The 15,116-nt window shown below is 38.6% G+C and overlaps 1 protein-coding gene across 1 annotated transcript in view; it reads right to left on the bottom strand.

The window, feature by feature from the left end:
* TINAG (tubulointerstitial nephritis antigen) overlaps nucleotides 1-12,472 on the bottom strand; it is a 38,962-nt gene extending 26,490 nt beyond the window's left edge. The window contains exons 1-4 of the mRNA XM_058020991.1: nucleotides 12,103-12,472; nucleotides 7,346-7,409; nucleotides 6,233-6,322; nucleotides 4,576-4,690 (exon numbers count right to left, since the gene is read on the bottom strand). Of these exons, the coding sequence (XP_057876974.1) occupies nucleotides 4,576-4,690; nucleotides 6,233-6,322; nucleotides 7,346-7,409; nucleotides 12,103-12,472 (639 nt within the window). The remainder of the gene's footprint in view (nucleotides 1-4,575; nucleotides 4,691-6,232; nucleotides 6,323-7,345; nucleotides 7,410-12,102) is intronic.
* Between the last annotated feature and the right edge of the window lie 2,644 nt (nucleotides 12,473-15,116).

Here is a 15,116-nt window from a genome sequence, read left to right as displayed (position 1 = left end):
TGAAGCACAATGGCTTCTATCCTGTTTAAATTCTGGGTACCTTTGTTAAAATATTTTTCTAAATTGTTTATGTAATTTATAATCATAAAACATATATTTTGATAAGATTATTTAAACATTTGAGGCCAGTTCTTTCAAACTATTTTAGAACTTTTTGGAGAACCAAATTTTAGCCCTTTGCCTGTATCAGGATCACTTTGTTGTGTACACTGTGAAAGGGCAGCGCCTCCATCCAGCTTGTACACCTGGATTTGCCACGGAGAATCCCCAGCTGAGAAAGAGTGGGTGAGGAAAAGGAAGCTTGTACCTCAGGTCTATATCTGACATTATGTTGGGATACAGCCTCAACCGGCAAATTGATACAGTGCATGTGTTTTCCCAGACTCAGTGTACTAGGTTGAGCAGGTTAGATGCAGGCAGTGAGTCCTGAACCCATGAAGGAATACTGCCAACTGTTAGGTCACTTCAATAATTTTGAAAGTCTCAGCTCCACCCATATAAGGCCAAAAATTTTTTAAACCTTGCCAAAATATTAATCTCATTATTTTGCTTAATCAGTTTCAAAGACTGCTTTTTCATTGTTTTAAATACATGGGACTTGCAACATCAAGTGACACTCAGGAAGCAGCAACTAATTTAAATAATAACTTGACAAATTATCATTATGTTCATTATTAGTGAGCAAGTACTCAAGATTTACTTTGAAGATGAAACATTCAGGGCAAATCCCAGACAGATAGGATTTCTTTTATATTATGAGACTAACAACCAGTAAAAAAGCAAAATTTGGCAAATATTTAGCACAATTGTGTGGGTAATGGCTGCTTATAATGCTCATTATGATGCCTCATTACAAATGAGGCCAATGAGAAAAGCAAAATTCTAAATAGATCTCCAGTTTGGACAATGTATTGTTTTCTGTATTCCTAACTTACTGTCAATGTATTTATTAGCCTCCTGTTGTAAATCCCAGAGCAAATTCTTCATTATCCCTGAGCCTTGTCATTTATAAGTACAGGACTGATCTGTAGCAAGAAACATTGGCCTTTTTTCTGAAAAAGTTTCTGCCCTGATATTGAGAAGTGCTGCTGGTCTGTGGCAAATATCAAGTCTAGACAACTGTTTCTCAATGTATGCTCCATGGACCAGCATCAGACAGCACAAAGCAATCAGCAAAATGACTGGTGAACTATTTTTAAACCTTTATATGTACTCTCCGCAGTGAAGTTAGAAGCCTGGCTAAAGCAGGAAGGTAAGAGGATATAAAAGAGCACTCAAATTTCAACAATGATTCTTCAGAAAAGATAGATGACCAATAAGAGGGAAAAGGCCAAAGATAACTGAATTTGCAAATGTGGAAATAGTTTCCCTGTGGAATAGCTTTTTTTTTTTTTTTTTTTTTTGTGTAGCAAAATGATCCTGGACATCACTTGCTTTGTGAAGACCAAATGGGCATGAATGACCTTCAGTTTGCAAGAGAACTACAACTGCTGAGGATTTTTACTGTGAAAAGCCATATACCAGTGGAACAGAGGCTGTACTTTGTCTGCTTTCCAATTGTTTTTCTGACCTTCTTGATATTTATTGAGAAAATGGTGTGTTATTACTGAATTATGTATTTCATCTTCTTGTAAGATGGCACTCAGGTGAGCACCTTGTTGCTGGGGGTGCAGACCTTACCATTGCAATGTACCTCTTGCCAGAACTTGTGCTGACAGAATACCACCAAAAGTGCATCACAGTGATTTTAAAGGCGTTGCAATTATTCTTGTGCTACATGGAACTTCAAGAATGATTGCACTGTCTCCTGCCGTGAAAATGCCTTCTCAGATGGAGGAGCTTCAGCTTTTTCAGGAGTCAAACAGGTTTAGTGGTGCATTTAGCTGTTGGTCTATACTCAGGTCCAGCCATACTGTGCAACAGAGGGTCCTCAGTTCAGGTTTGGTTCTTGCTCCATATCACTGTCTTTTGGGTGTTGTAATGTACCATCATGACAAACTTCCCTTCCAGACAAAAGTATCACCTTGTTGAGCAGGTAAAATCTTCTATTAAAAGCAGAACTTTTAAAAGCTCTACAAGCAACTACAGGGAAGTTTGTGATTTCCCTAAGAATATTGCAGAAGCTGACAAAGTCATACGGAGAGTATTATTTTATATTTTTAGCTTTTGTAAGTAGAAAGATTTCCTAGAATCCTGTGAAAGGTGTGTGATTCCAGCAACATGTAAGGAAGTCTCATGATGACTAAATGCATGAATGTGCCAAGTTGGATTTCTGGAGAAAAATGCATTGAGTCTCCTTGGGTGTCTGGCAGTGCCAAAGGGGGTTGGGTTGTGGCTCACAGATTTCAAAAAACAGCAGACAGAGAAAATATAACTGAGAAATGTATCTGTGGAACAAAGACAGTAAGAAGTGTACCAGTTAAAGTGGCTGCAAGAAGCTTAATAACAATGATTCAATGAGCTGAATGTAATGCAGGACTACTGAGTAAACAGCTACTACAAACTGAATAAAGGAAAGGAAGTACCATGAAGAATTTCTTGAAACCTTCCCCTTTCCTCTTTTCCTAGGTGGGATTAGTGGTGCATCTACCTAGCTAGATACCTAGCAATGGAGATGTCAGTCTCTGGGCTGGGTACATGAAATCCATTTTTTACCTGTGCTATATAAGCTCACACTGTATCCCTCAAGGCAAATGCCAAAAACAACAAATCAGTCCAACTCTTTTGAGCCTCAGTGAATTCACTGGTAACTTAAGGTAGACACCTACTAAATTTTGTTAAATTCTTCTATGCCACTGCCTTGTTTTGACCTGCCATCTTCAAGTCAAATGATCCTTTTTTGGCTGCAAAGAGTAGTCCAGAAAATCTTACAAGGCAGAACTCCAAAGTTTAATTCCTGTCCACTTCTTGCTCTGGCAACCCTTCAGAGTGTAATTTTGATTGAGTTGGCCAATCTGGGCCAGAACACAATGCCTTACTCTGCTGCTGCAGGGAGCTGTCATTGTGTGTAACCAAGAATGTTCTGAATCAAGCAAAAGGGTTATGACTGCTCAAATTTTTGCAGAGGCCATGCTCTCTTTCCCCAAAACCCATTCAAGAGGCAGCTATGCACTCTGAATCTGTCACCACAAGGCCTTCTATCATGTGGAAATCCTTCTGCCACTGATCCCTAAAGATTTTTAGCTTTAAATATGTATGTATGTATGTATGTGTATATATATATATATATATATATATATATCTTTGCAGCTTTGTAGATTTTTAGTATGAAGCTGAATAATTTTTCATGCTTTCTCACACTTCAGAACAGTAGATCATCCTTTCTCACACATTTATGCCACGTTCTTGAAATTCTGTTTAAATAAATAGTATTATTTTAAGAAAAGCACTTCTAGCAAGAACGTCCTGTTTTGCACCAGCACACAGGAGACATAACAAAATATAGAGCTGAGAACCCCTTGGAGAGACACTGAGGGTCAGGCCTAAGGATGGTTACCAGAGCAACTGGTCTCCTATAAGATGTACTTGCTGGATATCTTAATTAATTAAACTTACAAAATTTGTGGGAATCCCATATCAGGTGTGCCCAAGACATTTTGTGCACCTGAAAGCTTTCATTAAAGATGTGCTCTTTATATTATCACCTTTAATATTGTTTGGAAAGTATTCTTTTGATTGTAGAAATATCACAACACATAAAAAAGCATCAGCAATTGACTTCTAATAGATAATGAAAAGGCATCACTTCTCTGAGCTATATTGAAGGCAAAGATAAACACCTTTTATACTTAACACTTTTGCAAACCTTGGATCTATCTGTTTATACTTTCACTTCTAATTTCACTCTGGTGAGCTAGTTAGGTGGGGTTTTTTGATCTGTGAACTCCATAAATTGTGTTCTCTCAGAAAGAAACTAACTAACTGATCCAAAGCATTGGAAAAATCACTCTGGATACAAGTACTTGTATTTTTCTTAAATTGCTTAACCAACATACATAACTTAAAGTATATTTGCTTTGATGCCAAACTAATTTCAGCATAAATAAATGATAGGAAATTTAATTTAGCTGTCACAAAAATTGTCATGGCCAAGGGATTTAGAAAACTGGTAGTAGAGAACAATTTCATTTTGCAATGATTCCCATAATTTTGCTGTCCATTTGTTCAAAACCTGAAAAAAGCTTTCACAGCTTCTGTCAAAGATTGCTGTTTAGACTCAGCTGTTTGCCCTAATGAACTATGCCCAGATGTATTTTTCGGTGGTTACAGCTGTGTGTGCAATGATTAGCAAATGGAGAGAACGAATATGGAGCCCTCTTAAGGAAGTGAACTACAATGATAAATTAATATTGCTGCAGAGCTTCACAGTGATTAGCATTTTCTTTTGTTCCTTCTTGTTTGATTTCTGTAAATAGGGCCAGACATTCTATGACTTATAGAACTGTTCCAGGAACATCATATTCAACATGGAAACATTGAGTGACAAAACCCTGAATCATACTCTTATAATTGTCCACATTCATTTTTCTATGTGATAAAGTTATTTTACAATTAACAAGTGTACATGACACTTACAGGAGCTTCTCTCATATTCAGCAAAGAATGAGATGGAGGGAAGGTGCCCAGACGCTTTTTGAAACCTTCTTCCACTGTCATTCCCCAGAACTGACTGTAGTTGTCAGCTTTCCATCTTCCTCACACATGAAGCCAAAAAGCAAGACCCAGGTTAGAGATAACACTCATATTAACACATTGCTCATTTAAGAGTACAACAGCAAAAGCATCCAGAAATAAATTTTTGAAATTGCATTTCAAAAACTTGCATTCAATATGTATGAGAAAATATTTCCTGTGGGCTTTTCTGCTGCAGATAAGTGCAGGATGGAGCAACACAGCATTATATGAATAGTGGTGATTTGGGGTCAGCATCACATCAGCCTGCAGGACACGAGCGTGCAATCCTTCAGAGCAGTACTGGCAAACGAGACACTCATTGCTGTTCTCTTGAACTTATGCTCAAATCATGCTCCAGCCCAGATTCCCACAGAGAACTAGCAGCCTCATGTTGTGAGTTGCAGTGCATAAAGCCCAGCTGACACCTTCTGCCCTAGTTTTATACCAATAGCCACTGTGAGAGAAAGGGCTCCCCATGATTCTCTAAGTATTCCCTTGCTACTCTCAGGTGGACCCAACTCAGATTGCAATGTTGATGTGCAAACTATATGCACAACACAAAGAAAACCACCCTTGCAGCCGTACACATTTGGAACACACTGAAATTTACTACTGGATAAGGGCTGAGTGACAGGGGAGAGAGCATTCTCTTTGCCAGTTTCTTACTTGCTTTTGTAAGAACAAGGAGTGGGATTCCTGCTGCCCAAAAAAGTTTCATTGCTCTTGGTCTCCCTGTGGTCAATGAAAAGTGCAAGCATGTGGAGAAGTTGAATCATATCTCACCTGTCACCCTGTGATAAATCTCGAGGGTCATAACTGACAAGAGATAGGTTCAGGCTCCAGGGCCTAACTTGGATTTTATCTTCGTTCAGTTGCCTTAAATGCCTCCCATGAAGTATAAAATGTTTCAGCACTCCTGATAGCTTAAAATTTGGGCAGGCTTCATTGGTGAATTGGCGCCCCAGATCCTAGGAGGCTGCCCATGTATCTCTTTCTGTAAAGAGCCAGCAGGCTGCCAAGGCACAGATAAAGTACTGAGGTCCCAAATCTCTGTGCACTAACCACACTAATGAGATTTTTAATAAGAAAAACACCAAGCCCCCCCCAAGTTCTGATAATTTGATCCCCATTTCACCCATCTTCTCCACTTCCAGTGCTACATAGAGTCCTATTACATGGAACAGCGCTCTCAAGGGAGCGGGAAAAATATTACTTTAAATATCTATCCCAAGTAATAAACACAGTGAAGAATAGGGGAAGATGATGCAAATCTTGCTTTGAGAGAAAAGAAATTGTTCTAAATTTGGACAATATTTTAGATAGATGTTTACAGGAGATGTTCTCTTACCACCATGAGATGTTCAGTATCTTTCCATTTACAGCTTTATAATCTGCCAGTGATTTGGAAAGTTTCATAAATGCATACTTACTGTCAAATTGCTGTAACGTATTTGGAGAAAGAAGGGGCGGGGAAGACTGCATACCTTGTAATTTGCACATACACAGAATGAGCAATACTGTGGTGCATAACAAAACTTTAAAATAAAAGGGTTCTCACCCAAAATCTCCCGAATTGATGTGCTGAATTAAGTCTTGGCGAACAAGGCATACGTCTGTTGAACATTTCCAGAGACCATTGAAACATTTGCTGAAAGGACAAGAATGTTGTTAAACAAAAAAAAAGAATTGTCAAAGGAAAAATATGCACTTTAACAGCAGAAGGCAGATGGAGGGGAAAAAGGTGTAAACAGTATAATTGTCACAGAGATTTTATGAAAACATAGCATCATTTCTTCCTCCTTCACTATCTAACGAGTTGGAACAAGGTGGGAAGGTTTAGAGTTTGTGAGAAAGGTCATATCTGAAACATTTTGCTTCCATCTTTGTGAGACCAAACCAGGGAATGTAATATTATTGCTGAATTCCTGAAAAAATGTTATGTTTTGAAGAAGTTTTACTCTGGAAACTCAGAAAGGGTTTTGTGGCCCCAGACATTGTGCTCCCAGGACCCTGAGCTAAAGTCAGCGCAGTGGGAATTCCAGCCCTGTTTGGGGCTGGAGCCCTGGGATTCACACTCCAGGGTAGGGCTGGTTTTTGGAGAGGCAAAGCCCAGGCAGCCAAGTGCCAGGGATGACAGCAAAGCTCCCCTGCCTGCACTGTCTGCTTCTGTCCCAAGGCAGAGAAAGGGGTGCTCAAACCATTCACTCCTTTCCACATATATGTGTGTATATAGTGTATATATATATACTTTCCTTACAGGTTAATATAAGTTCTCATAACTCATTAAAGAAAAATAAAAAACACCAAGGAGGAAGGGTTCAATAAAATTTAATGATATTTGTTATATTTGTTTGATCTACATTCAGGTCAATGCCCAGGACTAGACTGAAACCATTTCAATTTAGGTTTGACTGTGACTGAGCCAGGAACAGAATTAGGCCCGTGAGGAAGAGATTTGAATAGTCTTGATTAGAAATTCCAGTTTTCCTCTTGCTGTTCTTCCAAATTGACTTTAATCTGCCTCCACAAAACCTCAGTACTTAGCACTACTTTTGCAGCCATTTTGATTTGATTACATGTTTAATATGAATTTAAAGATGCTCTCTACCTTAATTCCTGTTTCATGACATATGCTAGATAAAATTCAATTTGCAGTTCTCTGAAACATTACCAGGAATTGCAGTTGTCTTTAATTATTGTTCCTTCTCCGTAATATCGGCCATCTTTATAACAACCTGCCAACATAACATATAGATGTGTGAAAATAAAATAATTCTTCAAGTGAATTACTGAAAACTCTTCCTACTATTGTATTAATTAGTTTTATGCAGTATGCTTGAATTATTTAGTTGAAAGTCAGCAATATGGTTCCAGTTTCTTCCAAGTAATGAAGGCAGTTAAATGTATTTTATTTTTTTAGAAAATATCCTTCATAGTAAATAAATTCAGCATCAGATTCAAAACACCCACTGAAGAATTACTATCTTACATATAAATAAAAAATACTTCAAATAAAGTTATTTTCCAATATTAAAAAGAAAATATTTCTAATAAAGGTTATTTTGTAATTGACAATTAAATTAGAAATAAGTTTTTACAGGTATAGAATTCAAAAAACTAGTGAATACTCCAAAAGTATTGTAATAAACTCTTTTTCCTTGCCAGATTAATTCCTCTTTGAAAAACAGACAGATCAATTGCACTTCAAGGCAAATGTATGTTTCATGCACCCTCCAAAACCCACCATGAAACATAAATTGAGGGATGAGTTCTCCAAAAAAATACATCCCTCTCATTTTTTTTTTATTTGGTAACACTTCACTGAGAAAAGGTTTTGTGTGTGTTTCCGTATCTCCCACATAAATTGTTTCATCAGTGCATCTGATTGTCAAAGCTTCAGTGGAAGCACGATCCGGAAGGCCTGCACGGAGTGAGTCAGGAGCAAGCACCGTGCATTTATCACATGGGTCTATTTCCAGCCTGTTCTGACAGCTGAGCCTACAGACACCATGCTTCTTCCCCTGCTGAGAGGGCCTGGACTTGCACTAAACTGCTTTGTCCCAGGTTTACTTCTCCCTCGCCCCTTCCTCACTTGTATCCCCTTGGCTGTGGTCCTCTTCCTCCACCCCCCATTCCCCCAGGTTTAAAAGTCTCCCGCCATGAGGCATCACTCTCTTTTTCTTCACCTGGGAGGTCACTTGGATGATCAGGTGTCTCCTGTCAAGGAAATAAATTTAGGACTTTTGTCCCCATGTGGAGAAGAACACTTCTCATCTTTTGCCTTTGTCCATGTAAGATGGTGTGGGCTGGGGTCCATGGCTAGCAGGATTGGACCTGAACAGTCTGTCAGACAGGGATTCTTACAGCTGGCACCCACATCTCCCATGAGGTGTGATATGCCACGCATCAGCTGGTGAGTCAGGCTGGATTACGTCAGCTTTTGGGACTTCCAGCTTCCTCTGACTTTGCCGCTTTTTGGAGGACGCAGAGTCCAAGTGAGGAGAGTGAGATTGGCAGCCTATCCAGCCCAAGGCAGACAGATCTTTTCCTCCATTTGCAAGAAGCTCTAATATGGTGTTGACTTGCAAATTGGCGTGGTACCCTGCTTTTCCCCGTGAGGAGTATGAGGGAGGCCATGCCCCTCTCATGGCCAGGGCTGGAGTTGGGCTGCCCGGGCACACACACACCCCGCCCTCAGCGGCCTGCATCTCTTTCCTTGCCAGGACAGAAATGCACTCTGAGCCCTACATGATTACATAACAAAGTGCAAAAGGGAACTAGAGATGATTATTAAGTGAGTATTAACTATAAATGCCGTTATTTCCCTGCTGTTAATTCAGCAGGCTATGGGAGCTAGCACAGGTAAAATAGATCCTGCCGAGGCAGTCTGAGGCCCAAAGTGTCTGCTGTAATCCAACTTCAGCTAAGAGCTGAGGTACTTTTCACAGAGTAATCAAAGCAAATTACCAAAACGCCATCGTTTGTCACAGTATGTGACTAAGTCAGCATCAGACAGTATCTGGAAGGAGGATCAAGCAAGTTATTTCAAAAGTATCAAGAGAAGTATTGATGCAGCACTTGAGCGATGGAACAGCCCCCTCACTGGAGCTCTGCTGGCAGGGCTCACTGCCTGTGCAGTGATAAAATGCAAACCTGGACTAGTACAGAAGCAGCTTTACAATGATGTATGCTTAGGGAACTGAAAATTAACACTATGCAGTTTCTTTAGCCTAACCAAGTTAATATTTTGTGGGCCAGGAGTACTGCCTGAGGCATCAGTGAGACAACAGAGTTTTCTAAGCTAAAGGACACATGAGAATACAGTGAGGCTGTCTGGCTCTGAATGTATTAAGTTAGAATACTAATACATTAAGTAGGAAATTAATTAATTTGAAGATGCAGCTTGATGACTTTGTGAATGAGATTGTATGATGTGAAAATCATTACTGGAAAGAAGAAAATTTGAGAAATAGAGACTTCCTTCACAGTCCAACATTCATATACCCTTAATGGTTCTTATTTAATTTGTCCCCAGCATTGGTGTGAGTACTTCTGTCAGTGAAATATCTCTAGGTTTACTCCCTTGTAGGTCAGATCACATCTGTCATGTAAAAGCAATCAGCAAACTCACTGGATATCACTTTTACACCACCAACAGAGTGAGACCCAGTATGTGGGCTTTCACGGGGCTTTTTGTACCATCAGAATAACTGAAACAAAGAGATACAATAAATAATAAATAAAGTCCTGAAATAAAACTCAAAAAGTTCTTCTAACAACAGAATTTAAAATATTACTATAATAAAAAGACCCTGAACTTCTATTTGGTATTTAAGGCAGGAATGCGCAGTTTCTTCTGAAACTACGCATGAAAGCCATAGAAACAAACTGAAGGCTGGGTTTATGAAGGCAGAGTCAAAGCACTTCCACACAATGAAATCAATACTGACCCCTAGCATGGTGCACACACATGCAAGAAGTCACAGTGTTTCTGCTGTAGCCTCTCAGTGAATATGTGGGGATCCTGAAATAAACCACTGAGCAGTTTTATTGCTGTACATTCCAGCCCATGCAAAACACTTCACTTTATTGGTTTATTTAAAGAACTATGACTCAGGAGGCTCTGAGAGCAAAACCTCTGGCAACCAAAAGATCAAGACCTTCCAGGTAAAAAGTACTTTGGCACATGTGGTCTTCAAGTCCTTAAATAATTTTTAGCCTAAGACAGAAGTGTAGTCTCATTTGCTAAAAGTCAGCTAGCATACTTATTTCGTTTCTAATGATGCTTCCTAATTTTCTTAATCTTCAGGCAATTATTCCTACTTGTTTCTCCTTTTTGTCATTCCAATTCCTCAGATATTCCAGTTTTATAAAGATTCTTTAGAGATGGTTTTGTTTGTTACCTTTTTTCTCCTGCTTAATTTTGGCTGTATTATTAATCTTTTACCCTCTAAATTACTTACATAATGAATATCCAATAAAGAGATTTTTTAAAAATTCAGACTTTCCATCTTTTTAAAGATGACATATTAAAAATAGTATAAGATCATTTATAGGACAAGTAAAGGTACTTAAAACATAATTACTACCCCTGGCAGGTATGTTAGGAGTTGCAAACAGTGATCACAAATGCAAAAACATGGATTAAGAAAGCAGTAAAAATATTACCCCTCACCTATTCCCTTATCTAAACCTTCTGTTACACTTCTGCATTTTAGAGGTGGACTTGTGGCAGTGACCATGTGGCAAACTGCTGCAGGTTTTGTAATGATTCAATTCTGTGGGACAGTTTGCCAAAGTAGGCCCACCACCTCTCAGATCTAGGCAGAAATACTACATGTTTAGGCAGAGCTTACAACAAAAACCACACATCAAAAATAATAGACATCACTGCAGCAAATAAAAATGAAAATAAATGTCTTTATTTACATAGAGCCTTAAAAAATTATTTTAAATGGTTAGAAACACTTTGGAAAATCAAATTTTGCAGAATTTCTGTCACTCCCACTTATCAGATTTTGGCTACACACCTAAGAGCACAGCCTCCTGAAGAGCTTGTGTTCTAAGGGCTGAACTGCAAGCAGCAAAGTTATTGAAAAGAGACAGTTAATTTTTAAAAATCACAGTAGTATTTTATTGATTTTAGGCTTTTGAAACTTTGGTACATTCTCTATATCTTTGGCCAGATTTGGTGTACTGACAGTAAGAAGCTACACCAAATCTGGCTAAAGATATAGAGAATACCAAATTTTCTCCACCAGCAGAGATTTGGCCTATCCACAAGCCAAGGGAGGACCAGATGTTTGAAAAAAATCTCTTTTTTTTTGCAATCTTTAGTGCTAAAAATAATTAGAGTAGTCCTGGAGGGACTTGCACTGCAAAGTAACAAGTAAGAAACTAAAATATGCCAGAAATCCTTGCTCTAACACATCCCTTCATCTACTCTTTGTTCTAAGCACATCTCTTCATTTAGTCCTGCATCTGAGCTTTTGTCAGAAAAAGTGTCCTACAGGAAAGCTGTGCGGAATCAAAGGCATTGCAGAACACCTCAGGGCAGTATCATTCAGGATAACCCACAGTTTTGTTGATGATTTGTTTGTACTAATGGATACAAATATTTAGAGCTTGCTGTTCATCTCGTGTTATTCTGTGGAACCCTATTGAAATTTTTCAGTTTACAATAATTTTGACCCAATGAGGTTCTTTGACAAGTTTCAAATAAAAAAGAGGTTCTGTCCAAGAGAAACACAATCTAATCCATGCTAATGTTCTAGAGACAAAGAAATAACATCAAGTGTAATTCTCACTCCAGTTTCATGCTCAGTGTCTTTGTCCACTATGACTTCAGTCAAATTTTCAGGATTTTACTTCTATGTATATTTTCACTGTGATGCGCTAAAGCCAGCTGCGCATTTTCTCTCCACTTACCCCATGCTGGAGGTGGCCAGGGCTCCTCTGACCTGGTGGGCTCCACGGGGTGGTTGCAGACATCCCAGTAGTCAGTACAGCAGTCTACAGGCCCCGGAGAGCCCGAGGTGCAGTACTGGTCACAGTAACATATAGCTCCTCTGGAGACAATGGTAAAGCTGCAGTCATCATCTCTTCCTGTGCAACAGCCTCGTATCCTGCAGGAGCTTCCCTGATACAGACTCCTTGCAATCCTGTTCCACTTAGCAGAACCACTGTCTTTTACAGAGTAAAGTCCTTGGGGGAAACTTCTTCTAGAATCAAGATGTTTTGTTGTTGAAACTTCACTGGCAATGCAATATAAGAGCAATATCTGAATTTTGTGCCACATTCTTGTGCCTCTAGAAGCCTTTTTGAGACTTTTTGTCTTTCACTTTCTCAGCAAATGTTCATTTACTCTAGAGGTAGTACCTCCAGTCAGCAATCAGAAAGAAATCTGAACAGAAAGCTGCAGACTACAGTTTTCCAGGAAGACTCTGCATGTGTTAATTATTAGTCAGATATGTTGTAAACAGATTTATTTGTCCAAGATACAGAGGTACTGGAAACACAGTCACAACTATGTATTCGTCATTATGAAACTTCGGTGTGATCTCCTGCAAGTGAGAAAGTTTATAGCAAAGTTTCAACATATACAAAATATACATGATCCAGTATTTTACTTCTCTACTTCAGACTTCTAAAATCAAAACAATGTGAGGAATGAGTACATGGTGTCAAAGGAAGCTCTCTTTCTTTTTATGTTCCCATAACCAGCATGTGCTCCACATGATTAGAAAACCTTTAACATCCCACCTAAATTTTCCTATCTGATAGGCAGGGTGACATCACTGCAGTAAACTTCTCCTGCATCCCCCATTTCAATTTTATTTCCAGTGATCTATCTTAGCCTTATATGCTTCACTTTTTTCACTCGTTTTACTATGGGCAAACTCAGAAAAAAAAATCAGGTGATATTCAGTATAAAACATTACTCAAAGTTATTCTTTTAAGGTTTGCATTTCTGTGGTCAAAATTAACTTGGCAGTCATTCTAATTAATATAATAAATACCCACTAATAAGTGTTCATTCCTGATTAAGAAGTAAATGTCTGTATTTATATATTCACCAAAAAAAAGGCAAAAATCCAAAAAGCAGATATCAAGGATAAGTCTAACAGCCTTTGCTACATGATCTGTAATCTCCAGGTTTTTGAACAGAGGGCTTAAAGAAATATATGTGGTACTCTTTCCAGGAAAAGATTCAGAAAAAAGTACTGAAGAACTTTGAAGTTTCTACCGGAGATAGCACATAAGGCTTAACTGAAATAAAAAACCCCACACACAATTTCAGATCTGAACAAGACATTTTAATTCCCAAAGCTGAACAAGCATATGTAAAAACCAGTCATCCTTCTGTCTCCATTTCTTAGTAAGTGAGAGGAACACGGAGAAGTTGATGGTGGGCTGTGTTCTGGGGAATTAAGGGGGTTTTCCCATTCGTGACTTCAGCTGGGGAGCTTGGGAAGGCACAGTATCGAAGCGCAGCTACTTTTGAAAGCACAGCCAGTGTGGATGCATTGCCATGAATGACAGAGGCATTAAGAGGCAGAATGTGTGTACCTTTATTGAAGACTGAAATCTTCAATACAATTTCTTGCCAGCAGTGCTTTTATTGGACCTGCCTCCTACACTGTCCTTGTCACAACTAAGGAGCTGCAGATGAGCAAAATTACCTCTGACCACACGATTTTATTTTTCTCTCTTGCAGGCCTTTCTGTATGAAAGATATCAGAAAGGCCAAGGTCAGCAACAGGCAATCACTGTCCATCACATTAATGGTACATAAGTCTTAACCTTCAAATTTGCTCTGCTTTTTTTCTTGTTTGTTTGTTTGGTTGGTTGGTTTTGTTTTGTTCATAGTAGCAAAATTTGCACAACCCTTATTTTGTCACTGACTCAATTGATGCAACAAATATAAGGGAGATGAGAAAGGATATATTCATGGAAACAGTGAAGTGCTCTCTGGAAATTATAATCAATTTCTTTTCCTTACATCTGTGCAGTTCTGTCAGCTCCAAGAAAATGACCTCTGATTTGCACTGACATTAGAAAAATTCAAATCGCCTTTGTATTACAAATCTTCAGAAACACTTTTATCTAGTTATCTCCTTGCTCTGGAAGCATAAGAAATAATATGTGGTAAATGTCTGTCAGTCAGATTAAATGAACAAGCATATCTCTTTTTAACTTTAAAGACCTGCTGATGATAAACCAGAGGCAAGGAATTTGATGGAAATCATTTCAGCTCATTTACACAGGTGTTAGATTTCCTTTAAAAGAACACAAAAATCAACTTGTGTTCTAAGCCCCTTTGTTTTCCAGCAAAGTTGATATAACCCATTTTTCTCAGTTGATGGTTTCTGATCAAATCTTTAAAAACCCACAAAACTATTCCATTGTGCTTCAGCAAATAGGTTTTTTTAGCATTTTCCTCTCTAAGCAAGCAGCTCTGTCTTCACTTGCACTGACTTATCTGTAATAATTTAGAAACAGCTGGACGTGATCCTTTTTCTCTGTTGAAGATTAGCCTGTTCCAAGCATAACAGCTGTCCTAAGATTTTTGAGTTAGGGTCCTAGTATTGGTTCTAGTTGGCACAGTTAAGTGCAAAAAATGTTGTCTAATTCCTCCTTCAGCAGTTCTTGATGTTTATTCTTGAACTTCAGGAAACACCACATGTTTGGCAGAAATTCAAATATAAATAGCACTGAATGATTGATGGAGTAACAAATAAAATAAAAAAAAAGACATTAAAATGTCCAATCTCTTTAAAGCTGCACCAGGGTTATTTCACAGCCTTTCTTTCAAAAGCTGTCCTAATTTTTCTGACTGAGCCTACTGGGCATCATAAAAATCTCATCAGCTTCAGAGAAGTGTAGGATAGCAGTGGCTGGCAAGACTCTTGGTGCTGAAGATGACTCCCAGGATGGATAGC

Source organism: Melospiza georgiana, chromosome 3, assembly GCF_028018845.1.
Source record: "Melospiza georgiana isolate bMelGeo1 chromosome 3, bMelGeo1.pri, whole genome shotgun sequence".
NCBI lineage: Eukaryota > Metazoa > Chordata > Aves > Passeriformes > Passerellidae > Melospiza > Melospiza georgiana.
This window is presented reverse-complemented; position numbering and strand designations above follow the sequence as displayed.